General features: G+C 39.7%; 1 protein-coding gene and 1 long non-coding RNA gene across 3 annotated transcripts; one reads left to right on the top strand and one right to left on the bottom strand.

The window, feature by feature from the left end:
* Positions 1-479: 479 nt before the first annotated feature.
* On the bottom strand, positions 480-14,729 carry LOX (lysyl oxidase). 2 transcript variants are annotated; one of them, XM_062599079.1, is made up of 7 exons: positions 13,627-13,840; positions 13,142-13,250; positions 11,695-11,832; positions 9,194-9,350; positions 6,187-6,282; positions 5,931-6,046; positions 480-4,332 (listed from the first exon to the last, which is right to left on the bottom strand). In XM_062599079.1, exons 1-7 carry the CDS (start codon positions 13,760-13,762, stop codon positions 4,326-4,328), a joined length of 759 nt encoding a protein of 252 aa, XP_062455063.1. In that variant the 5' UTR covers positions 13,763-13,840; the 3' UTR covers positions 480-4,325. The 2 variants fall into 2 exon arrangements, with proteins under 2 accessions (XP_062455063.1, XP_062455062.1); XM_062599078.1 differs by lacking the exon at positions 480-4,332 and having other exon boundaries at positions 5,927-6,046; positions 13,627-14,729.
* LOC134153175 (uncharacterized) lies at positions 14,075-26,611 on the top strand. Its single transcript, XR_009961121.1, has 4 exons — positions 14,075-14,379; positions 16,620-16,698; positions 24,567-24,631; positions 26,453-26,611. It is a non-coding gene; the product is annotated as an uncharacterized LOC134153175 (long non-coding RNA).
* Positions 26,612-26,885: the final 274 nt, after the last annotated feature.

Genomic DNA, 26,885 nt, shown 5'->3' with positions numbered 1-26,885 from the left:
AAAGTCTTTTGCCCAATTACCTAAACTGAACCTGCTCTGTAATGTTGTTCTATTATTTATTTTCCAAGAATGTGATGTTTACAATCATTTACGTGCAAGCACTATTCTTTTTCTTGCATATGTCAGCAGGTGTTTTCTTTTACAGACAAAGACCTTTGAGGCAAAGGTTTAGCAGAAAAATGGAATGACTAAGAAAAACAGAGGCTTAAAACTGAATTTCTGCCCTTTTAGCACTTAAACACAATCATTAAACAAACATCCTGCATTTGTGCTGATTTCTAATACAGTCTACCTCCAGTCAGCAGAGGCTTTGACAGAGGCCAACTTCAGAACATTTCTTACTGAGACCCACCTTTCAATTAACACTTGTCAAATGGCCATCCTTTCCAGTTCTATACAGATGCACACCACTTGGAGGCTTTTCCATTGAGAGATGGATCTGGCTTCTTATAAAGTCCTACAATAAATACTTTGACAAGTTGAACGCTTGAAACATTTTATTCAAGTCATTTTCACATAAACTTGCAACCATAATACGGGCATGTAACACAAGAATATGAAAGTGCAATGAAGAATACAAAGCTAGTGTCTGAGTATTATAAATAAGAGCTCTTCAGATAGAGATGAAAAGGTTTTGAAATTAAGACTCTTGGAAGAGAAGTGAAGGAAATAATGAAAACCCTTCAAAAAGTTGCAAAAAACAAGTGGCATTTCACTGTATCTGTAGCATTTAGTCGCATAATAAAAACCTCCCAATAGCATACTCTTCAGTTTTAATTCAAGTTAAAATATTTCAGCACCTTCTAGAATTTGGAGAATATGAAAATGCCATATTGGCAAAAATATGAGACACAGGATAAACCATCTTTCAATGTCTCATTTATGAAATTTGCGCTGCTGGTCTGAGTAAGTACAATATAAACCATGTATGAATGACTAAGAGGGTACCCTTGGTCTTTGCACCCTTTCAATGCTGCATAGTAAACTCTGGAGCAGAGAGAAAATGAATAGGCTTTTACTAACATAAAAACATCATCTACACAATATGTTGGTTCAATTAGTGACCAATCTGTCATTTTTGTTACACTTTTGTCTAGAAATATGCAAATATCAAGTGTATCTCAGGATTTAAAAAAATATTAAAAAGCCCTTCTGTAATGAGTCTGGTGTTCAGAGTATTCCTTATGTGCATTTTTTTTTTAATCTAAAGATCTGAAATGTGGGAGGTAACGGCTTCACGCACATTGTTAACAGTTTGGCCTTTCAAGGAAATCAGAGACTGTAACATCAATTTTGAACTAGAATTTTCACAAAATTTAAGTCTGTTATTGCTCCCACTTAGACTAATGGCAAGACCCGTTTCATAGACAATAGGAACAAGCCCTATGCCTGCTAAAAAGGATTTCAAAGTAGTATTTATAAAACACACTTTGATCAAAACCATTTTTATAAATGTTTTTCAGCAAAAATGCAAGTAATCTCTTAAATATGATTCCAGTATGAAAAAAGTAGGTTAAGGTGTCTGGGTCAAAACTGCAGAGCCAAATTATTGGAAATACTGGTTGGCAGTCCCCTATTTAGAAATGCTTCCTCCTGTGCTATATAATTAGCTCAACTTTTTCTGCATTTATTATAGCTCAATAGGGGAAGTTAAAGACACATTTCTGCATTTAAAATGTTAAAACTCCTGGTTCTTACCTTTTGAATAGGTGGTCCCTGTTACCTTAAGCAATTTTTGTGCTAGTTTGTACAGCAGTGCCAGGCTGCTTAGCACACCGTTCAAAAATCTGTACAATAGCTTGCTAAGGAAAAGAACATCTTTGTAGCTACAACAGCCCACAAATGCTAGTCCATGAACAGGCAGTAGATGCCATTCACCTGGAACAGAGCTCCCCCAGTAATGCGGTTTACCTTACTCCCATGTATTGTGCCTCAACAATTTTCTAAAGCTACTGGTGTCCAACACTTTCCCACATCAGGCTGTTCCTACTGAAAGCACTAAGAACTTGCTCCACCTGTGCAGCTGCTTGTGCTCCTCTGGTCTGTACCGACTTCAGCGGCATTCTGCAGGCAGTTGGATTACAGGCACATGAACAGGTTACTGCCTTGTAAGCTCTGGTGTAAACTCAATTTCTGCTAGCTGTTCTCTGGCCACTCGGTGTTCTCTTATCCCATGCTTGCCATCAGGCACAAGGTGAACATGTGTGACCTCTTATTAGGAAGCAGTCTCTGCTCTCAGCCTGGTTTGCACTACAGTAATTTCTGGATCTGTGGCCCAGCTTCCACACTATCTTTGACCTAAGTTTCTACAAAGGTGACGGATGAAAATGCACTTTCATCCCGCAAACCTTTTTATCTTATTAAAAAGCCTTTGGGCTGAGATTTCAGAAGTTTAAACTCCTAACAAACCCTCATTTTGCAGCTGCATATAACAAATGGGTTTCTCATCCAGTTTTCAAATTTCACTTCTGTTAAGTGCCCATACTGATGTTCGATTACTAAACTGGATCTCTGAATGAACAAGAGGGGCTTTGCAGGTGTAAGCTGTATCCATTCTGAACCCACATCTAATCTTGGGCAGTAAGCACTGAGTTGCTGATTCTTACATTCTGTTTCTTTAGGTACACTTTCTAGTTGTGCAAGTTTGTAGCATAGTTATAACTGAGATGGAAATACTTAATAATCATGAAATAAACTTAAATATACATTGTAAAGAACAAGTTGATCCTTCAAAGACATTGTAATTCATAAAACTTCCAAATTAAATTTGTATCGCATGAAATACTTTAGACAAAGTATTCTCAGAAGTGATAACAAAGCCTCTCCATATTTCTCAGATTTTTAACTATAATCAATGCACATTTTTCAAAAAAAAAAATTGAGCTTTGATGTTTAATTTGCTGTTTTGAACTACCAATTAAACAACAAGTATCAATTACTTTTAAGCCACTTTGTTTCAAAAGTAAATTCTTAATTTTACATGATCTGTGATCATCTGAAAAAAACACCAGATCTTCTTGTGATAAGTTATTTCACAGTTTAAGAACAAAATCACAGCTACTTTAGCTTACAGCAGGGTGCACTACAAAAGCAAAATAATTTGGGGGAGGAGGGTGGGGTGGTATATCCAGCACCAGTAGGTAATTTGGGCTGAAGTTTTTCCCCTGAACAATGTTGTATTCGATTCCTGAACTGCCTGAAGTAGGATATGTTAAATATATTCACTTTTTTTCTCCCTCTATATATACTATATTTTCCACTTCATTGTTTGAATGCTGAGATACACATTTTAAGTCAAGTACAGTACTTAAGGGGAAAGCAGGTAGTAGGCTTTTTCACAAGAATAATTCCATGTTAGAGACTGACCTACTTCTGTTGTGGTGCCACCTGAGTTAATTGCCTGCATTATTTTAATGGTTAACCTGTTCAAGTTGGTTACTTTTCCAGAGATGACTACATCAAGGACTCTTCTTCATCTCTTCCAAGAGCCCCATTTCTTCTTGACAGGTATTTATTTTGATTGCCAGTATGTGTGCAGAAATCTTTTTAAAAGCCCCACCTTGAAAATCTGAAAATTTCAACATAAAAAGGTGGATCAGTTATTTTTTAATTCGATTGTCAAAGATAAAAAGGCTTCTTTCAAAAACCCATCTGTGTTCGATTAAAAAAAAGTAGAACTTCTAATGTATTAAAAATGTAAACACAACTTTTCTCACAGGGGAATAACTAATGGATATGTATTTCTCTGCTATATTTTAATATCCCTTGAAAACTGAACATACTTTTCTCATTCATATCAATGTATCCTAGTGAGTTTTACTTTAATGGCATTGTAGCATTACTCTCAGATTTTCATTCTGTTATTTTCTGAGATAGCTGGCATTTTACATTCTATCACATTTTATTTAATGTATTTTACATAAAGTTTTGCTACCTTTTTAGAATATGTTCAACTCATTCACCAGTAATAGTCTGACTGAAGTCTATTATCAGTTGACCTCCAAATTTTCAGGAGTTAAGAAATGCTCACGTTTCTATGAATGAGTTAGATTTTCAAAATATAAAAAACAAAAAATTGTGCATGAATCACCAGTTCCACACATTTCAATAGTTTAAAAAGGAATCCCAATTTAAATGCTTAAACTCCAGTTACAGATTTTGTTGAGAAGCATCTGAAGTGCTTCAAAAATCACATAAGGTGTGTGGGTGTATGCATGTATGTTCTGTAGTTTTGTTTCTATAGTGTTTACATCCTGTTGAAGTTTATATAATGATACTTCAGTTCAAAACACTTGGCATTGCTCATCCATTTTCTTGCTTCTTTCTTAGTATCTGTTAAAAAAACAAAATAAACGTTATGCACGTGACTAAATAAATACAATATGAATACAATATGATAGCCAGTTAACTATCCCTTTTTCAACTTGAAGATGCAGCTTAACAAAGGATAAAAAGAATTTTTTGTCTTTTCATCTGCATAAATGTATTTGGTTACATTTATAGAGATAAGGTGGGGAGGCTGTAAGTTAAAGGAATGAAGCATAAATTTCTCCTCAGCTTGAATGTGAATGAGTAGGTGTTTATGGAAGTAACAATTAAGTCAGTCCTATGCTGTTAAGAGAAATGCTTTAAAAGCTCCTTCTCACGTCTGCCAAAAATGAGCGCTCATGACCTGCAGAACACTGTTGCTGTCTTTGTTTCCTACAACATACCTTGAGAACAAGTAAAGGATTATGCTGAAGCCATTTAACTTGTTGCATTTATGACCTAAGTGTGATTATAAATACAGCTCTCAACACAGGGGTGAAAAAATGTTTCTCATTTTATCCTCATTTCATTACTGGTATCCTGATACAAAGTGAAGAATGAACAGTTTAAAGGCTAAGTAAGCAGTATTCTCATTAATGCAGTATAATTGTTTAATGCTGTTATAGCAGACTCTACAATTCTTTTTTTTTTTTTTTTTTTCTTTTTACTCTTCATTCATGGCTCTATAATACGTCTTACATTTGTTGTGCCATTCAGATGAAACAACTCAATAAATATTTTGTACAAGTAATTACGTCTTATCCCAGGAACTGCTTACCTCTGTGTTACAAAAGACTGATTGCCTTTTTTTTGTATGTGTGCTTCACTGAACTACAGTAGGTCTAGCGTATGAACATTTATTAAATGTATATTTGCCCTTTTTGGGGAGAAAAAAGAGAGAGACAGGCACAGTTGTGTCATTGTTTAAACATCTGAAGAGCTAATGGGAAACTGTAAATGGAGTGTGACTGGAAGAACTGCTCCAGGAAGGATGGCTGCTGTGGCAGAAGCAGCAAATAACGTGTATGTGGGTTCTTACAAAATGTTTTAAGAGCCCTGTCGCTATCTGTTCAACAGTTCTGTGTAAATGCTATAAACGGATATTGAATGAGCATGGAAAAGTTTCAGGACAAATACAGTAATGTCTGGGAGCTCAGGCAGCAGCAGCAGTTTTGTAAGTGCTATATATTCTGATAGCAAGATTGCAAGAACAAAATTCTCCAACAAAGACTTCTGGTAAGAGTCCTGCACTGACTGAAGGGTAAATTCTGGAAACCTATGATCTTTTTTCAAGCCTAAATAATATTAAAAATTCAGTGCTAGACTTACAGAAATAATTTTAATTACCAGAGGTAAGGATTTGAAAGCTATGCAATTATCAGCAAAGTAACTGTTCCCATCTTTCCTGTCATAAACAGACCTTTGAAAAGTACCATCTGTATTTCTAATTAATATACTAGATCCCAAAACTCATGAAATGACATAATAAAGAAACTGCTATCACTGAAATTCATAGTGCAAGTTATTTTTCAATATAAAATTAATCTCTAAGCTTTATAAATCTGTTTGTCAATCTTCATAATATAAAAATAACAGTAGCAAAGAAAAAGGAATGTACTTACGGTGAAATTGTACAGCCAGAGGCATATGCATGGTGGCCAGTATAGCGTATATCGCAGCGTACTATATTGTTGGAGTAATCAGACTCAGGTACCAAATAGCTGGGGTTTACGCTAACCTTGAGAGAAGAAGGCAGTGTTGTTTATTTCTGTTTGAGTTGATAACATACCAAAGCAGTTCAAAAAGGTAAACATACATGATTGCTTTTTAAAAAACAAAAAGCAACCCTTCTTCCCCAAATAAGCCCAAAAACATTACCTTCAGAATGTAATTTCCAGGTTTTACATCTGTAATATCAATCCACTGGCAATCTATATCAGCATTGTAAGTGTCATAGCAGCCAGGGCTCAGTCCCTTAAAAACGAAGTTAGATAGATATCAAAGAATTTTTAGGGATAGTAACATTCCAGAAATTATTAACAGACTCAAATACACTTAACCATCACAGCATTTCACTAAGGAAAATTACCTGAGGGAATAAGGCTTAGTTTTTCTTGGCATTCTATTTGGATATCTGAACTGGAATACTTAACTCTGACACAGCAATTTTAAAGCCACCATTTTATTACTGTTATATAGAAAATAGATACACAGCTATACTGTTGTTAGCTGTGTATCTGTGAGCTACCTGTATTCATCTGCTGTTTAGAGACAAATATTAAAATATCGAAAAGTTCTTGCAACACTGAGAAGTGTTGTTTAGGTGTGTCTCGTTTCTGCTCTCCTCTGAACTAGACTTCTGGTGAGTGGGAGACTATCCAGTCAGTCTAGCTGCATGACTAGTGTAGTGCAGGAATGGTTATTTGGCAGAGTATCATAAGCAGTAGGAGTAAGAGCAGAAGACACTGCGCTTTATGGTGAAAGTATTCTGTGGTTTTCTAAGATTGAGTTCTGACACTATCCCACTTACTTAAATGAAAAAAAAAAAAAAAGTCAAAGTGATCCAAGGTCAAAAGATGCTTCTTCATGGAAAATAAAAAAAAACATTTTCCAACACAAAAAGAATTGGATATTTAAAAATCTGTTTACTGCTCAGCTCCTATAAAACTCAGTTATCTGTATTTTATTATCATTTATGGTACAGTACCCTTATTATGTAAATATTGTTGATGGTATAACCTGCTCTTATGTACAAAAGGTACATAATAAAATAAAATCTGACCAAAATAAAAATAATAAAATAAATCCAGACCAAAGATAATAAAATCAAATCTGACCAAAGACAGCACCTAAGTGTCTGCAACTCTCAAGTGAATAGCTTTGGAAGTTCTTTAGTATGAACTTGATCACCAGTGTTGGAACCTCTCATTACCCTTTAGGAGTAATGCTACTCTTCACCCTAGATGTACTCTGCTGAAGTGCCTTCTTTGAATAGGAAAATCATGGAATTTGAGGGCTATTTTTACGTATAGTTTTGTAGGGAAATGGCCTAGTGGGGTTCTGTTCAGGCAAACACAGACTTTGAAAAGCTTTAAGAAATGACACAAGAATTCTGTGAGAATTTAAAAAGTAGCCTTTCTTCCAGATGTCTTTTCAGAAAACCTCTTTGCTATTAGGAACGTTACAACAAATTCCATACACAAATGTACCAGTGGTTCAAATCTGATGTCTTTAAATCATGTCCAATATAGCCGGCTTTAGACAGAGCTGGTACGTTCTGACAGCACGCAGAGTGCACAGAACGAAGTCCTGCAGGAATTCCCTCCTGACCCACCTGAGCTGGTGGTCAGCTCAGACTCGCTTATGTGTGCCAAGTCTGAGGCTGGAGGAAAGTTTTACAGTCCAATTACAAACCCCTGAAATATGGGCTTCCAGTGGAAATGCTGACACAGCCATGATTCTAGTGACATAAATACTCCAGCTGTAAAATATGTATGTTGTTTAGTTAGATGTCATAGTCTACACAAGGCAGAAAAGATATTTTTAAAACCTCTTCAAAGCACTGTAGATCATTCATTATATTTAAAATTCAAGTGTGGACACGTCAGCCGATGGAGCGTAGCAGGCATTTCTCTGCAATAAAATAACTACCTACTAGATTAAAAACTGCGGAGTATGGGATACAAATTTATGTATAAGTATGGCCACACTGAGTTAGACCACAGGTTCATCAACTCAATGTCATGTCCCTGAGAGTGGTCAGCAGCAAATGCTTGAAGAAAAAGAACATAAGAAATGGGATATGTAATGTCTTTTGCCCAGGCAAATTCCTTCCATCAGGCATTTAATAGTTTTTGAGACAGAATGCCTTCAGATTCTTGTGTTTAATGTTGTTTAATGGCTTCTACTACTCTAAATTGGAACCCACGTATATATTTTTGGTCTCTGCAACATCCTGTGGCAAGTTTAACAATTTAGTTGTGTGTGACAAAAGCACTCTTCTGTTTTAAAGCTGTTATGTGATAGTTCTCTTGGATATCCTTAAATTCCTGAACTGTCAGAAATAGTAAATTTTCAACAGATACTTTTGCCATCCAAGACCATTCAAGATTTGCTATTATTCCCCTATTTTTCCAAAAGAAATTATCACTGGCCAGGGAGCCATACTACCTTCCTGATCATCCTTGTTCTCCCAAGGATGGGGGTAGGGAGGGATACTGAAACCTTTTTGAGATGTAGTGACCAGAATGGTATGTAATATTCAGGGTGAAAATCTATCACAAGTTTGTGTGGTATCAAAATGATATATTCCATTTTGTATCTATTCTTCAATAAGCCCTAACATCTTGCTGTTGATTTGTATCTGATCATAATGTTCACATGGCCCCCATTTTCTTTAATGGCCTTCTATACATGCATGCAACAATGCTATAGATTTCCTGTATCGGACTGCTACTCAGTAGCTCTAGGTTTTAAGGGAAATCAGCACCTTGCAGCCTCAGGCTCTGAGAAGGAGGGAATATTAACTAGAATACTAACTCTTGGAACAGCCAAGGACATTGCCAAGCAGTCTGAAGACTACCAAAATCATTTCTTTACTGACTCGGTCTGGAGCTCCCTTTAGCTTTCTTTTCTAGTCCTACAAACAGCAAGAACTTGTAGTGTGTTTAGGTCAGCTACCAGTGACTCGAGATTGAAAGTCCCCAGACACCCACATTCAGCAGTCCCTGCGCTGATCATAATTTTCCAAGTTGTTACCCTGGCCTTTGTGATGGAGAATTTCAGAGCCATTTAGGGCAACAGATGATTTAGCCTGAATTGGTATAGAAAGATACATGAAGATAAAGGGAAAAAGAAACTTGGTTATCCCTGAACCACCTCCTACCTGCGTATGTGCAGTACATGCATATCGCCTGTAGTAGCCATAATCACAGGAGGTATCTTCCAGACAGAAACTTGCTTTGTGTCCTTCAGCAACTTTTCTATGTGAACTTGCATCAAGCAAGTCATAGTGGCTGAATTCATCCATGCTGTGATAATGTCTGTAAGACGATGGATACATTATTAAAGATGGATCAGATGTTGCCAATATCATTCTGTTTATATATATGTATATATACACACACACACACACACATATATATATACACCTGATTGACCTTCCAACAGATCTGGCCAAACTTTCTTTAGTGCACACAACTGATGTGTTAGTATATTTTCCTTTTACAGGCCATTCAGTTAAGTTTTATTTTCATTATCCTAATTTTCAGGGACTATAAAAATGCTATCCACTATTAAAAAAAAAGTAGTAGGTTTTAATACACTTTTTCAAAACTTCCTCTTCTCTTTTACAATAACAATAGCGTTAAATAATTCATATTTGAATTGTATATCTTAAACTTTGCCTTTAGGGAGAGTTTGACTAGGAATGCTTACCTTACATGCTATAAATTCCAGGAAAGTTTGCTGCTGTTAGTTATTTTCCCATTTCCATGATCCTCGATAGATGTAACACATTCATAGTACTTGTGAAAACAGATTCTGCATAAAGAAATCAGCCTCTGTGTACTGACTTTACAGATCTCTTTAGTTTGTTGTTAACTGTTAAGAACTAATGGAAACTGAATAGTGATGTTATTTTTTTGTAATCTGTACTTAAAGTGGTATCATTACTTCAAAAGCATGTATACTTTCAGCGTGGGCTGAGAGATGTATTTTTCTAGTTCTCATAGACAGTAAGTTCTAGCTCTTACTGTGAACCTGAACAGCTGCTAATCTTAAAATTTTACCTTTCCCAATAAGTGGAAAAGTAAATTTGCACTACACCTCAGCATCTTGTCTGTGCAGTGTTTGACTTCTGTTGATAATGAAAACTATGAGCCCAGTAAGCATATGAAAAAGATGTAATTAAATAGAATTCAATCATGTTCTTTTAAATGAAGAGACGCATACAAGTCTCACAAGTTTACAAGACAAGATCACTAAGAATGGTCCACAGAAGATGATGACTAACACTGAAATTTGATGACTGGCCAAAATAATTGATAGTTACAGTTCATTTCCAAATGAACTTGTTTCAGTGTCATGGAAATGAGCATGAGAAATGGATTATTTTTTGTTGTTGTTGGCAATGTGTTTTCTGTCCAAGAACTGAATTAGCATCAGAGATGCTTTTTTACATCTGTATAGTTATAGCTGGACTATAGTGGCAGAGTAAGAACGTGCTTGTTTTACATACAGAAAATTTCAGTTTTTCTCTGTTCTCTCTAATCTTTGTAAGCACCAGGTGGAATTTGCAGGGAGGCAGAGCATTATACTATAACTAGAGCATTTATAGAGACTTTTTTGTTTCATTTGGTTTTAGCTCTCTGTTCTTTAAAATTTGTAAGCTAGTAATATCATCCTTTCTTTGAAAGAATTTGTTTGAATGGTGGAGATTTTTCATCTGAGTTTGATTACAACACTATAAACTTAATATCCCTGATGCTTTAAGGGAGAAATACTCCATTGACTCCAGCAGGCTTTAGATCAAGCCCACATTACATATTCATTTCTCCAGTAAAGTAATACTAAATGATCAATAATGCATCTGTGACATTAGAATAATATTTTAAGTAAGCTGGAAATAAGGTAGGCTTTCTAGTCTTTTAGAATTGCTCCTGCTATGAAATAGGTAAACTTAGAGCTAAACTGCAAACCGTTACATGCAAATTTTCACAAACAGTGCAAGTTTGCAGTGTTACCTGCTCTCAAAACGTTACAAATGTTCTCCTATGTTTTTCTTGCCTTGATTCCAGAAATTTTGCCTTTCCAGAGCAATACTGCTATGTGGAAATATCATATGATGTGGATATTGATGAGGTCAATCAACTCAATACCTTCTCTTTTCTATATTGATCAGAATGTTGCTTGTCAGCAACTAACCTATGAAAGTTACGTCAAGAAATATAGTTCCATGTTTAAGATGACTTATTATAGGGAACACATTAGTAAATGTACATTTTTGGGGCCTACATAGTAATTTTAACACAGTGGGATTTGTATTTAGTAGTTCCACTTAAATGTAACTGAATAGTAATCTATATAAAATATAATTAGAGATGGTTCCATCGTCAAAACTAATTTGAGATTTGTATTTTTACAAAATTTATAATTGTTAAAATTTTATATTTATAGATAAACTTCCTATCATCCATCTTGACTTGATGCATGTAGCTATGTAAAGAGTAATTACCACTACCATAAAAATGGATGAGCCAATAAAATCCTAAGATTTCCATACTTCCTCCCTCAATTCACTGCAGTTCTAGAACATGTCACACTATACTTGATAATTTGCTAGTGAAAAAGATAATCAGAAGATACCATACTGGGCACTTCACTCACTGGTGACAGCTGTGCCACTCCCATGAATATCGGGGTCTGCTTGGTAGGAAATCTGATGTGCCTTGATTTTTCACTCTTTGGGGGAATCTCAGGAGCACTCGATTATCGTAGTCTCTAACATCTGCTCGATAAGCTGAACTATAATAATGCAAAAAAAAGGCATAAGTATATGCAAAAAACATTTACAAAATTATATTGTTTCAGAAGACATTAATAGCATAGATCTCTTAAGTAGCCCCCAATGAGACCCCTAAATCTCAAGTGTTAAAGATGCACAAGAATTCCACATGATGTGTTCGGAAGTGCCTGGTATCAGACCAAGAATTGAGTAAGATTCAGATCTGCTTCTAATAATGTAAACAGAGTTTGATCATTGACCCTTTCGTTCTAGCTCTTATGCAGAGGTGCTGCTTAGCTGTAAAATTGCTCTGGTACCCAAAAAGCAATTTCACTAGTTGTTATAAAACAAAATAATTTACTGTGTGATCTCATACTCACAAACCGTTTGTTTCTGTTGTTGTAAAAAATAACTTGTCTCAGGCTTATCCTATTTTACATAGCTCTAAACTACAGTCCTATAAATATTGAATATTTTAATCAATTGGTATCTCAGTCAACAAGAACATTTCAAATAGTCTTTAAAGTTAACATAAAGCATGTTGTTTCTTATGCCCTTTTTTCGTGCTGGAGCAAGCACGAAACAACAAGAGCATGACCCTGGAAACAGTCTGACATCAATTTATGATACTGGTAAATAAACAAATCTGTTTTGTGTGATAAGGTATCATACAAGTAAAAATGGTTAAAACAGACATGCCTGATTTCATTCCAAACAAAACAGGAAAATTCCTTCTTTGCCAAGTGGATAGGACCTAACTTGATAGCAAAGCTGTTATTTCAAGCTCTTAAAAGGCTTTGAAAATACTTTTCAGATAGATTTTAGTCTTTAAGAGACATTACAATGTATATGCCCAAAAACAATTAGTGTATGTGTCCAGAAACAATTTTAATAGTAGCTTGTGCTGGTTGCTAATGTTTTTTAAAAAAACAGGGTAGAATGTGATTTGATAGGATTAGAAGAGGAAGATGAAAATGACCAGATTTGAGTGAGGTTTGGAGGACCGCCATTTTGCATAATTCAGATGTGTTCAAATGAGCCTGATGATAGAAATGTGCAGTATAATTTCTTTAAAAGTGTAGTTTCTTCAAAGCATCTTTAGTTTTTCTAATATGGCTGTATCTTTTCCTGTATGCGCACTTTGTCGAAATAGATGGCAAAACACGCATGTAGGAAAACAGTTAGGAAAGTGTTCCAAGCTGGGGTGTTTGGTCAGGCCCTCTAGCCTCACTTTTCTATACTGTTCTTTCTCTGTGGCTTCAGGTACTTCGGGGTGAGCGCAGACACAAGAGCCCACAGAGAAAAGGGAAGAGCCAAGGCGCTGCCTACCTTGCCAGGCAATTCTCCTCAGCTGCACATCTCAAGTTATACATAGACATCCTCTGGACGTATGTGGACGCCTGGATGTAATAGGGATCCGGGACTAAGTCAGGGAGACCTGCAGTTCATCAAACCAACCACATAACAGCAAGATCAACCCAGGACACGTCTGCAAATACTTGGTTTCACTCCCAATCTTTAGGAGCCGTCGTTCTGCTATGGGCTCCTGCCCCCATTAAGCTCTCTCCCTTGTGGTCAGGCCCAGACACCTTGGCTTTCACTCAAAAGCCGCACTGCAAGCACACCGCCTCCGGCGGGGCCCGCGGGCCCCGGGTTCTTGCGGCGCTGCCCGCAGCTCGCCCCGCGTGAGGGCAGCGCCGGGGCCGCGCGCTCCTCCGCGGCGGGGGCGCCGGCGCCGGCTCCGCCTCGCCGCGGGGCACCGGGGCGCGCGGAGGGGGCCGCGGGAGGGGTGCGCGGGGAAGGGGGACTCTTACCATACTGGAAGTAGCCGGTGCCGTAGCCGGGTCTGTACCTGCTGCCCTGGCGCGGCCTCTCGTAGGTGTCGTAGTAGTTGTAATAGGGGTTGTCGTCCGTGTACTTGTAGGGGTTGTAGGGGTCGTCTCCTACCATGACATCCTCCCGGCCGGGTCTGAAGTTGCTGAGGGGAGGCGGGCTGCCGCCGCCGGCGCTGCTCCGGTTGTCGCCGGGGCCGCCGGTGGGAGCGCTGGGCCGCGACGCCCCCGAGGAGGGGCTCCTGGCCGCGGGGGTGGCGGCCCCTTGGCTCCGCGGCCCCGAGGCGCGGCCCCCGCTCGGAGCCTGGTAGCCGGCCTGGAACCAGTGGCGAGCGCCGGAGCCGCGGCTGCCGCCCGCGGCGGCGGCGGCGGGGGTGGCGGCGGCGGCCTGAGGCTGCGCGGCGGCGGCGGCGGCCCCGGGTCGGGCGGCGGCCCGCCGCGGCAAGGTGCCGTTGTTTCGGAGCAGCAGGATGGGGCCGCTCACGGGCTCGGCCGCCTGCCTGCGCCGCGGCGGCTGGTACTCGGAGCCGAGGCTGAGCAGGCTGTACACCTGCCCGTTGTTCTCCCACTGAATCCGCTGCTTCCAGACGGCGGGGGGCAGCGGCGGGGGGTCGCGGCGCGGCGGCGGCGGCGGCTGGCAGCCGGCGGGCCACAGGCAGCTCCAGTAGATGCACGCGTGGAGCTGGGCGAGCAGGAGCCCCGCGGGCGCGAAATGCATCTTCTTCTTCTTCCTAGGTATCCGCGAGGGGCAAAAAAAAAAAAAAAAAAAGGACGAAAAGGGGGGGAAAGGAGGAGGGCGGGGGGCGTCTTCCTGCCCGGGGGGGAGGGGGTCTCGGCCGCGCGTTCAGAAGGAAAAGGCGGGAAACGGGGCTCAGGCTGGGCTGCCCCCGGGCGATGCCATGAGGGGCTCCGCGGGCCCTTCGCGAGGGAAAAGAAAACCCGGCGAGGGGCAGGGAGGCGAGAGCGGCTTTTCTTCTCCCCGGTATTTATAGGCGAGGGGATGCGAATAGGAGCCGGAGCAAACAATCAGCCTCTCATCTTCCTCCGGCTCGTGCTGGTGTCTGGAGTGAGGGAAGGAGGAGGAGGAGAGATGAGGGACTTTAAACTTTCTGGCACATTTGCAAAGTTACACAAGCCCTTCTGGCTGGCTGCTCCCCTGCTATTTGTTCACGTAATGCGACTGGAAACGTGCGAGCCTGACAGTTCCCCCACGGCTGCCCGCAGCCCTCGGGCCCGGCCCGGCCCGCGCGGGGGCGGCCTGAGGCAGAGGGGGCAATAACGGCCGCGCGGGCCGTTGGGCGGCGGTTGGGCTCCCCCCGCGCGCCGCCGCGCGCGCGCGCAGGCCGTTGGGCGCGCTCAGACGCGCGGAGCCTGCCAGGCCGCGGGGCAGCGCCAAAGTATGCCGTGGGGCAACGCCAAAATATGCAAAAGGAAAAATGCTATTAGCTCATCAGCACTGCAGAGACCAGAAGCGGGGCAGTGGGGAGGGGGGCGTTAGTAAGAAAGGAAACATGTTTCTGGAAAAATGTGCTGGCCAGCACATCTCTCAGACTGGAGCGCCTGCCGGGGACCTTCATTTAACGTTGAGCAACAGTCAGATTCCCTTAATGACCTTTTAATTAGGAGAAAACCTTCATCAAATAAACTCTTGACTATTGACTTTTGGTTTTCTTCGTATGAGTCACACGAGAAATATACTACCAGTGCTCCTCCCAGAGTAAGTTTTCAATGAAAAATGAAGTTTCGCATGGGAGAGACTTAGCCTTCACTAGAACAAATAAACTTGGCTCAGAGCGCATCTCCCCGAAAGTGTGCTTGGAGAAGAGTGGTAGGTTGTGATCTGAAATGTGGCTTTCTTCCTTCCTGCTATTACAAGAGCTCATAAATGCTCTGTTTTGATAAGTCTGATCACCCAGTGAGGCGAACAAATTAAGATCCATGGATTTCAGCCAGAAATCCTTATGGGTGTATTTTTCCAAGGGCTGTTTGCTTATGAATCCTTGCAAAGGAATGGAGGAGAATACAAAAGTACTCCTTCACCACAAGTTTGATGATGGTGAGGACTTTTCACCCTGTGAAACCTTGCTGTTGTAGGCTGGAAGTTTTTATCTTACCAAATTGAAAGCACCTTCCTGATGCAGCCAGGTTTCACAGGTTAACAGTCCAGGTGATACTGGCTCTGCAGATACCTACAATTGCATTCTAGTAATCTTCGTATAGTTCTCTTGAAAAAAAAAATACTGCAGTTTAATTACGCGTTACTTGAAATGGATTCCACTTAATAACCAAATCTTGCAAAACACGATCCTGCGGCAGAGGATTGTGAGTGCTGATTTAATCTGCTATCTGATTAGCAGTATAAGTAGTACTTCATTTTAAAGTTGCTCTGCATAGCCTCTGAAATCAATGGTGCTATCTGAGGTGTTAAAGTTACCGTGTGGACAAGTGGGTTAGAATCTAAGCCTGGTGGCTGGTGTAGACTGTTCCCAGAGGCACGCTCTCTGCTTACTCCGTTGTTCATCTCAGGAGAGCTGTGCTGCAGACAAGTGTGCAGCCTAGTGGACTTACTTGAGCACTGTTCATGTCTCTGCAGTCATCTAGATAATCTAAGGGTTAAAATCACTGGGAAATCAATAGTTTCCCTAAACATTCCCAAGCTGGAGAACACTCTGGAAAGCGTGAAGAAGGTATGCATCCGAGAAAGCATAGCCTTCCTTCTTGGAATACTCCAGTTGGCTGAATGCATGTTCATTATCACTGCTAGTGAGCACTGGGCTAGTAGGGGGCATCTGCTGAACTGAGCCTTCAAATGGAATAAGTAACCAGTCACTTTTGACATGGAGGAGCCAGACATTCCAGTTAGCACCCTTCTGGATAGCCCACCACTGCAGAGGTTTTGGGGTTGGGGTTTTCTTACTCATCATATTTGCAGATATTTTTCATTGTGGCTTTACAAATGTTATTTTTCATTTTAGGTTTTGTCTGGAACAGTGACTAAGACTGAAGAAGATGAAATGCTTAAAAATGAGGAAAATACAATGCTGAAGAAATGAGGTTTCTGTGTTTCTAATCTTTTTCTAATTCTTACTACTGTTACAAACAGCAGGTTGTTTCCCAGTGTGTGATATTAGAAAATGTTTCCACACCCTGGGATTCTAGCCATAATTCTTTATGCCTTGCCTGATTAAGCAACTATTTTTCATAAAACTGGAGAAAATATAGTTGTGGATACCCCTGCCCATTTATCAGCCATTTACATTGTTTATAATTTTTTCCATAGCACAACTTTTTTTTTTTTAATTTAGGCTTCATAAATCATAAAAAACACTAGCAGCATCCCTAGAAAGTCAAGTCCTTTATTGTTAGATGCTTATGTCCATTCAACTACTGTTCTCTCCTCAAAGGTTGCTAATCACACCTGTCTTTCATGACTTGGTCTATTTAGGCCATTAGAAAATCCAGCACTGGCTGTGGTCCCAACTTAAATAGATGTCAATACTTTATAAGTATAGCCAGTCATTTCTCAAAACCTGAGATTAGGAGGTATTTTATATTTAAGTCTAACTGGTAAATTGTTGCAGGACTCATTCAAAGGTAAGAAATGGAAAAATGTCTTCAATGGCATGTGGAGCACTTGGTGTTCACCTTATGAGTATACCACTATAAAATAGCAATTTTGAATCTAAAAAATGGAAGATTAACCTGAATTAAAAAAAAAAAATGGAACCAAAGCCATTTGAGTTTGCTATGTCTAAATAGGCATGTCTTAAGAAGGACATCTTAAGGACCTTTAAGCTTACTACTGTTTGTTTTGTTGATGAAAAAACTCTGATGGTGTAGCATAGGGAGATTTTGTATTTTTATATCAATCAAAACATACACTATGTTTAATGTTGTTTTTTAAAAAAGCTATCAACTGTATTGTTATAGATGCATTTTTGATAAAACTGAATTGTATAAGGATGACTAGTTTGTTTTTGCTTAGTGTTAAATTGAGATGCTTAGCTAGAGGCAGATACATGAAGAAAGAAATATAAATAGTTGTATAAAATCCTTACATGAAACTGGACAAATTTTATATTTGTGCAGTTCCTTGAAGCTGGTATTTACTCATTTGGGATCAAAAGTAAAGCCATTTTGTTGTTTGCTGAGGAGTTGCTTTGAGAAAAGTCTTCATGTGTAGTGGGTGGTTTTAGCTTGAAGAGTTTTGAGGGCTTTCTGCATTTGAGAAAAACTTAGTTTACTCATCCATTAGTTATGCATAAGTAGGCAAAATATGTCCTCTGATGTTTCTGCTTGCATAAACATTGAGTTGTAACTAGATTATTCAAACTTACCTTCTTTTGTAGATCTTACTGATCTTACTTTTTGTACTTGTTCTTTTTACATTCAAATATTCAAATCAGGTAATTTTGTCACATACCAGAATATTGCATATTTTTCTGAAGTGTATTTAACAACAGATCCATGTATCCTTATATAAAAACTCACTTATAGGTACATTGCATGAAAAGAATCCTAATTGTAATGAATTCCCCCTTAATATTTGAATTAAAATATTAAGATAGTCATTCTGGTATGTGAATGTCACTAGAAACTAAAGATTCTGAGTATTTACAGGCTCAGGTCTTTAATGAGATTTTTTTTAACAAACCAACCTAATTGCGGACTGAAGTCACAGACTCTCTCTGACATCAGTAGGCTTTGAAGCAGACTCTGTAATAATTTACTTTAACCAAAGCTAATCTTCCAGTTAAATTTAGTGGCAATTTTTAGGTCTGATTTAAAATCTTTAATCATGCAGCCTTCTATAATCATAAATATAGATCAGAAGTAAACTTTCAAACTTCTTTGTTTCTGCTGTGAACTTACAAGGGAATGCAAAGATTTTTGTTTCTGTAATGGACTTCTCATCAATCAATCAAACAACAAAAATGATCAGAATTTTTAATTAGTGGGTTATCTCTTCACATCAAGATCATCAGTCAAAATGTCACCTCCTTGGTGCCTGTCTAATATTTTTGGTTTATCTACCTGCATTACAAAATTATTCTGTAGTTACTTTGCTGTGTACCCTGGGGGTGACCCTACTTGAGCAGGGGACTTGGGCTAGATGATCCCTAAAGGTCTCTTCCAACCTCAGCAGTTCTATGTGGTTCTATGCATCTCTGCAGTGCTCTCAGAGCATAGTCAAAAAAAAAAAAAAAAAAAAAAAGGTTGAATAATCTGAGGTAGGTGTTGGTCTGGTCTTGTGCAATGCCTGAGGATAAAAGCTCTTTGAAGCCGGTGGAGTTTTTATCAAGCTAGGGTTTTGCACTGAGGTTTTAATAGCAGGATTTTTAAGGTTTAGAGTGTTGGTGTGTTGGTAAAGCTGAATAAGAATGATTTCACAACATGTAATTGCTTGGTTTCTTACCTGAACCTAGATATACAAAGATCATAGTGAAAATTAAACAGAAAACTTCTCTCTTCTGAATTTATAGTGTGCTTCATCTTTGAATAATGTTTTCTAACTCCGTGTTGGTCTCACAAAAGTTCCTATAACAGGTGACGTTTCTTAAAAAGTGCATAAAAAATAAGACAGCTGCTGCAGTTTCAATTAGAGATCTGAAAATCCATTGGGGTTCCGTCTTCTTATGTATCAGCACCTGTAATGAAAGCTTCCCTGACTATTGTCCTTGAAGTATTCGTTGTAATGTGCAAAACTTACCATCAATGATTATTATCATTGATGATAATTATCATTGGGGGCAGCATTGGCTGCGGTGACCATGAGAGTGGAGTGGGTGGAGTTCAAGATCATAGTGGAGGAAGCAAGGCAATAAGTAGGATTTTAGCCCTGGACTTGAAGGAGAGTAGACTTTGGCCTCTTCAGGTGACTACTTGGAGGAATCCCATTGGTCAGGGTCCTAGAAGGAAGAGGGATCCAAGAGAGCTGACTAGTATTCAAGCATCACTTCCTCCAAGCTCAAGAGGGGTGCATCTCTATGAGTAAGAAGTGCAGCAAAACGGGCAGGAGGCCTGCATGGATGAGCAAGCAGCTTCTGCCAAAACTCAGAAGAAGAAAGTACACAGAATGTGGAAGAAGGCCACTTGGGAGGAATACAGGAATGTTGTCAGAGTATGCAGGGATGTGATGAGGAAGGCTAAGGCCCATTTGGAAGTAAATCCAACACAGAATATCAAGGACAACAAGAAGGGCTTCTTTGAATACATCTGTAGCAAAAAGAAGATTAGGGAAAAGTGGGCTCGCTGCTGAACAGAGTGGGATCCCTGGTGACAAAGGATCCAGAGAAGGCAAAGTTACTGAGTACCTTCTTTGCTTCAGTCTTTATTACTCAGACTAGCCCTCAGGAATCCCAGAGCCTGGAGACAGGAAAGAAAGTCTGGAGAAAGGAAGAAGTCGAGGAGGATCTGGTTAGAAATCATTTAAGCAAACTTGACACCCACAGTTCCATGGGCCCTGATGGGTTGCACCCACGAGTACTGAGGGAGCTGGTGGATGTTGTTGCTAGGCCACTCTCCATCATCTTTGAAAGATCATGGAGAACTGGAGAGCTGCCTGAGTACTGGAAGAAAACCAGTGTCACTCCAGTCTTCAAAAAGGGCAAGAAGGAGGACCCAGAAAACTACAGGCCAGTCGACCTCATCTCCATCCCTGGAAAGGTGATGGAACAGCTCATCCTGGATGACATCTCTAAGCACATGAAGGAAAAGAAGGTGGTCAGGAGTAGCCAGCATGGATTCACCAAGGGGAAATCCTGCTTAACCAATCCGAGAGCCTTCTATGATGGCATGACTGGCTGAGTAGATGAGGGGAGAGCAGTGGATGCTGTCTGTCTTGACTTCAGCAAGGCTTTTGACACTGTCTCCCATAACATCCTCCTAGGCAAGCTCAGGAAGTGTGGGCTAGATGAGTGGACAGTGGTGGGTTGGGAACTGGCTGAAAGGCAAAGCTCAGAGGGTTGTCATCAGCAGCACGGTCTAGTTGGAGGCCTGTAGCTAGTGGTTTCCCCCAGGGGTCAGTACTGGGTCTAGTCTTGTTCAACTTCTTCATCAGTGACCTGGATGAGGAGACAGAGTGCCTCCTCAGCAAGTTTGCCGATGCTCCCAAGCTGTGAGGAGTGGCTGACACACCAGAGGGATGTGCTGCAGTTCAGAGAGACCTGGACAGGCTGGAGAGCTGGGTGGAGAGGAACCTCATGAGGTTCAACAACAGCAAGTGCAGAGTCCTGCACCCTAGAGAGGAGTAACCTGATGCACCAGTACAGGCTGGGGACTGACCTGCTGGAGAGCAGCTTTGCAGAGAAGGACCTGGGAGTTTTGGTGGACAAGTTAACCATGAGCCAGCAGTGTGCTCTTGTAGACAAGAAAGCCAATTGTATCTTGGGTGCATTAGGAAGAGTATTGCCAGCACATCAAGGGAGGTGATCCTGCTGCTTTCCTCAGCCCTGGTGAGGCCACATCTGGAGTACTGCGTCCAGTTCTGGGCTCCCCAGTAAAGAGAGACATGGAGCTACTGGAGAGAGTCCAGCGTAGGGCTCTGAAGATGATTAGGGGACTGGAACATCTCTCCTATGAGGAACGGCTGCGAGAGCTGGGCCTGTTTAGCCTGGGGAAGAGAAGACTGAGGGGGGATCTTACCAGTGCTTACACATGACTTAAGGGAGGATGTCAAGAGGATGGGGCTGGACTCTTTTCAGTTGTCCCATGCAAGAGGACAAGAGGCAATGGGCACAAACTGAAATACAGGCAATTCCATGTGAATATAAGAAGAACTTTCCTGTGAAGGTGACAGAGCACTGTACCAGGTTGTCCAGAGAGATTGTTGTGTCTCCTTCTCTGGAGATATTCAAGACCAGTCTGGGCGCGATCCTGTCTAACGTGCTCAAGGTGACCCTGCTTGAGTAGGGGGATTGGACTGGATGATCTCCAGAGGTCCCTTCCAATCTCAACTATTCTGTGATTCTGTGACTTTGTCTACTTTGAATTTAATAAATTATGTGGTAACGCATACAAAAGAATAGAAGTTCAAGGCACTTAGAGTTAAGAGCCCACTGTCTATACATTGATGTCCCTGGTGGGTGGTGATGAGTTTCATTTAGCAAGATTAATGAAATTAGATTTGTACAACATGTGTATCAACAGTACTTTTTTGGTTTTCGGGAGTTCAGTCCTCAATTGTCTATATAAGCAGAGCACATGCACTCTGGAACTACCTACCATCTCAAAATGCCTACTAATTTCATTGAAGTTTTTGAATATTGAAAAGGGGACATCATGATAAACCAGAAATGCCTAAGTAAGTTCAGAAAAAAATCCTGCTTGAACAGTTCTGTACACACATATGTCCATGTCATGGCAGGGTTCCAGAAGTGAGAGTCTTCCCTTCTACATATAGACATTTTGCACAAAAGACCAAAAACACAGCTAGTAAGTCTAAGCTGAGGAAGAAGTGAAAAAAACAATTAATTGTGTATTGAGACACTCACCGAACTGTTCTGAGAATAAGAACATTAGTTATGGAAGGAGAGGACTGGATGCCCTGTCAGATCAGTCATTTTCCTTTCCTTTTCAGCAGGGGAGAAGTCCTTGTAAATCTTTTACAAGATGGAACACTGTTCAGCAAACCTCAAAACAGAACATGTTTGCAGAAATTTTGGAACATGATTTCACTATGCATCTCATCAAAGATATTTACACTGTGCAGCAGCGATATCGCTAAAACAAAACTAACTTTGTAAAAATGGCATAAAGGAGTTTTAGATTCATACAGTCTCACTCATTTTCATATGTAAGTCTTTGACTTGAACAAAGTCTTTGAAGTTGAACAAAGTTGACACTCAGTAATTCTGACTCAAATAAAACACCCACAGCAGTTTTTCCTTTGGTCTAATTTTCATCATAGTATTTTGTCTTACATACCAATATTATGAACTTAGGTTACAAGTTACAACTAGAAATAATTTCTAACTGTCCTCTATACCTGGAGTCCTATAGTTCTTTCCTATCTTGTATACAACGTCTTCATCTTCTTAATCATTCCTGAGTTGTTTGCCTGGTTATCACAGAGATAGGTAATTTTCTCTGTTGAACCTCAATGGTTGAGAATATGAGGAGAACTCACTTTCAAATTCCACGGTGAATTTTCAGAATTGTTGTAGGAAAGAACCCTGATGAGGTGCATACAGAGCTACAATCAAAATAGCTATCAATAATGCCATTCATAAAATACGCGTACATGACAAATGCACAATGGTGGGATGGTGATAGAGATAGTTAAGAACTTGCAGAGTAATTCCAGTATCCTTATAGGTAGGATTTGGATCATCCGCTGCTTTGGATTTCCCTGAAGAATATATAGTCAGTACACAACAAAAGCATAATATCGTTGCATTAGCAACACTGTTCTTCTAGCTGAGCATCAAGGACATTAGAAACACAGTTTGCAATTTGCCTTCAAAAAGAAATGAGGGGAGAGCAGAAACAAGTGATACAAGCCAGCTTCTCTACAGTGAAATCTACTTCTGGCAGAACACAGAAACTTACCTGATAAAAAGGTCTTTTTCAGATGGAGCGAGATTTGAGTTCTGACTTAGAAGGTGTCTTAAAGAGGTCAAATTCCCATAGATAAACAATGTGATTTAGGCATTTTTATGCCATTAATCCCTCCTAGATATCTTAGTATTGTTATATCTAGTATTGTCCCAAGGTAAATGTGTCTTCTCAGAGAACAAAATGTAAAGATATAGCCTTACATTTTCAACTCAGTCTGGATTCCTAGCTTGACATTAACAAGCAAATGTTTGATATTGTCAAGAGACATGTTAGCCTTCTTTTGCTTATCAGACAGAATTATGTGTAGGAGGTTTCATCTATACATCCTGAAAAAGTGAAGTTTCTGTGAGGATTAAGTAAACAGATGAGTTGCAAAACATATACATTTCTACTCCTGGAACAAATCAACATACATACAACATGTCAGTTTGCCTAAACTGATGATCTGTACTGGTAAGCATTTCTTGGTTGCAGGATATGCCTTATCTCAAGGCATATCCAAGTGTAACTATTCTGGGAAGTTTGAAAAAAGTAATGTCTAATTCAGTGAGTCTTGGGAAAAGCTAGCTTTATTTATTTACCTTCCTTATAAGGCAAGGAGAGTACTAAACCTATTGAGAAATTGTTTGTTGTTCCTATTCCTACCCAATCTAACTGCATGATCTTGGTACCGTTATCATTCCTCCCTACTCCTCTCCTGCTTTTCCCAGCTATTGCATCTTTCTCAAGCCAGATTGCAAGCTCTCCAGGGCAGGGACCACGACTTCCAAGGTACAGGTTCAGTGATACTCACAGTAGGATACTGAGTCTGACTGTTACTTTTGGCCACTACTGCAATATGAATAGCATTGAATACAGGCTGTTGTCTTGAACAGATGCAACATTTAGAACATGTGAAAGCCTTCATGCAGCTGTGTGTATTATTGAACGAAGTTGTCACTCTGCAATTCTGACTCAAGTAAAACACCCACAGCAGTTTTTTCTTTGGTCTAATTTTCATCTTAGTATTTTGTCTTACATACCAATATTATGAACTTTTTTTTTTACTGTTCTGCTCTGTAGCTCTGTAACAGATCTATTTGAAATGCATTTCCAACCAAATCACTGCTTCCAGGTAATTATTGGATTTCATTTTAGCTCTTGTCTTTGCTCAGATAATTCAAGAAATTATTTGAAATAAAACATTAAGTAGTGCAGTTAGATTGGCAGGAGTGTTTGCAAAAAGATGTTGAAGACTGGGCAGTGCCTGTAATACTTACTTTACCAACTAAGAATAGTAGCAAAACAGTACACTTAGACAGTCCTTGTTTGGTTTTGATGAGCCAAGATAAAAATCGGTAGTTAAGACTGTTTTCTTTTCACAGTCAACAGAATCAAGCAGCTACTAACTGAAGACCAGTCTTTGAGAGTAAGCACAGAAACTGTCATGGTATGCCAAGTTGATTTTATTGTTTTTATTCCATTTGATTGGAAGTCTAAAACAGTAACTGGTTTAAACTGCATTGCATGTGTGTCTCTTGCCAGTCATTGTATACCAGATTACAGCTTCTAGTATTATGATCAGAAAGGACAGTAGAGAGGTGTTCCAGCTCCTACGTGTTCTGCTTTTCCCAGTGAAAGGTCTTTGCAACTGCTCCACTGGAATCAAGCTTCATAGAAGAAGTAAGATGAGTGCTGTGAGTAAGAGTTTCCCTGAAGAGCCATGAGAAATCAGTAAGGAATAAGATAGTCTTGACTTGATGGCATTATTTTGCTCAGTGTCTTGCTTGGACCTCTCAAGGAGTGTGAGTAAGGAGCAGAGCCGTTAGCTCCTATATGGACTGTATCAACAAAAGAGACCTTGTAGAATAGAGAACCTGAATAAGCTTTGGCAAGTGTCAGGAACAAAGATGCTGCTTGAGGAGGATGACACTGAATGTGTGGTTTCAGGAGCAAGTGTTTTCCCCACAGGCACACAGGAGATGATCGATCAATCCAGTGTGTCTGGAGCAGAATCATATTTAAAGTTTTGTGGGCAACTTTTATTTCCGGTGAACAACTCCCATGGAAAGCAGTTGAGTTATACTAGGGTGGGAATTCACAGCAGTCAGTAGAGCATTTAATGGATTTTTTAAAGAACACAAATTCCTTAATATGCTGTATTTTTCACATTTTTTATTGTAGCTCTGGCTTTGCATTTTAGTTTACATTACAAGTAGAATGATTTCCTACACTATTCTGCTGTAAAACTTTAGCTAATTAAAGTTTATATTTTGCTATGGTGGGAAGTAGGAACAGAGCACAATTTAAAATATCTGATCTAATTAATAATGGCAAGATACTCTCTCAAAGTACCATTTGTCTTTCCATCATTACTGTAACTATCCTCACAGGTTAGTATTCCACAGAGACTAAACAATGATGAGTAGTAACTTTAATTTTTATTACATTGTTCATCATGAAGATCCAACTCCCCCATCTGTTCTTTGCCTACCATTAAGGAAGAACATGTCATCTATATTAAAATGATGTTGCTGAGCAGTGTTGGATAGGAAGTGTATGAAATAGTCTTTTTTAGAAACCTCTGGGGAAAGTTATAAGTAAGATTACATGTGTTAGAATTTAGATGAGAATTTGGATTTACAGGACTTTAAAGCCAAAAAGGACCAATATAACCATATAGTCTGATCTTCTGCATAACACAGGCCATAGAATTTCACCCAGTAATTTCTGCATAAAGCTTGTAATTAGTAGCTGAGCTAAGATATCATTTTTAGAAAGTGAATCTTGGATTAAAGATTTCAAATGATAGAGAATGCACCACATCCCAAAGTCAGCAGATGCAATAGTTTCTTCCCCTCACTTAAAAACAAAACAAAACTGTGCCCTATTGATCTAAATTGAACACCTCTACCAAGGTGATTATCTTAAAGACAGTACCTGCAGTAAGAAGGCCCCTTCTAACACCATGGTGGTGTCTTAAACATGTGATGATTGGAAAAGTCAAAAAAAATCAAATTGAATTTTGTTCATTTTCCTTGAAAGATCCTTTACCTTTTCCTTCTAGCTGCTTGCTTGATGAGAGACTGCCAGTGCTGTTCTGAAGCACCTTTTATAATGAACCTTATATAATCTCGGGCTCTCGACTGGCTACCCTTCATGGGTTTTCTGCCTGTGAGAAAGGAGCACGTTGCTGTAAAGGAACAGTTTGGGGTGGGACATCTGGTGAGCAGAAAACATATTTATTTAACTTTGCTTTCTTCATTCCAAGCAATACAGTGCTACTGGACTGATAAAAACACTAATGAGTGTCAACTAACAGCAGAGAGCCACCTATTCTCCAGCATCATTTTCTAGACCAGGAAGTTTGGTTGTCTAAGCACTTAGATACAGTCTGACCCCTTCTTCTCATGAAGTCATCAAGCAGTTTAGTTTGGTAAGAGAAATTACTAAATCTTCCATTTTGTTACATGTTTTATGCTTTCTAAATACTGGCAGCAGAGTGAATCCTGCAGAGCTTGAAAAGGTTCAATTTTCTTAACCACTCGCAATTTATGTTCACAACACATGATCATAGTTACTGTTTCTAAAAATTTCTGTCTTATGTTATTCATTCAGAATCCACATTCTAATGGAAAGGCATACTAGATAGAAGGACAGCTCAAAAATTGGTTGAATACAGAGTTGCACAGAGGAGAATTGGC

Source organism: Rhea pennata, chromosome Z, assembly GCF_028389875.1.
Source record: "Rhea pennata isolate bPtePen1 chromosome Z, bPtePen1.pri, whole genome shotgun sequence".
Classification (NCBI taxonomy): Eukaryota; Metazoa; Chordata; class Aves; order Rheiformes; family Rheidae; genus Rhea; species Rhea pennata.
Note: the sequence above shows the minus strand (reverse complement) of the source record. Positions and strands in the feature narration are given on the sequence as shown.

Coding starts and splice junctions, on each gene's coding strand:
- LOX (XM_062599078.1), bottom strand. CDS start 14,362: ATGCATTTCGCGCCCGCGGGGCTCCTGCTCGCCCAGCTCCACGCGTGC. Junction 13,251..13,626: donor CACCGGCTACTTCCAGTATG/GTAAGAGTCCCC, acceptor GATGAACTGCAG/GTCTCCCTGACTTAGTCCCG. Junction 9,351..11,694: donor GAGTGGCACAGCTGTCACCA/GTGAGTGAAGTG, acceptor ATCGTCTTACAG/ACATTATCACAGCATGGATG.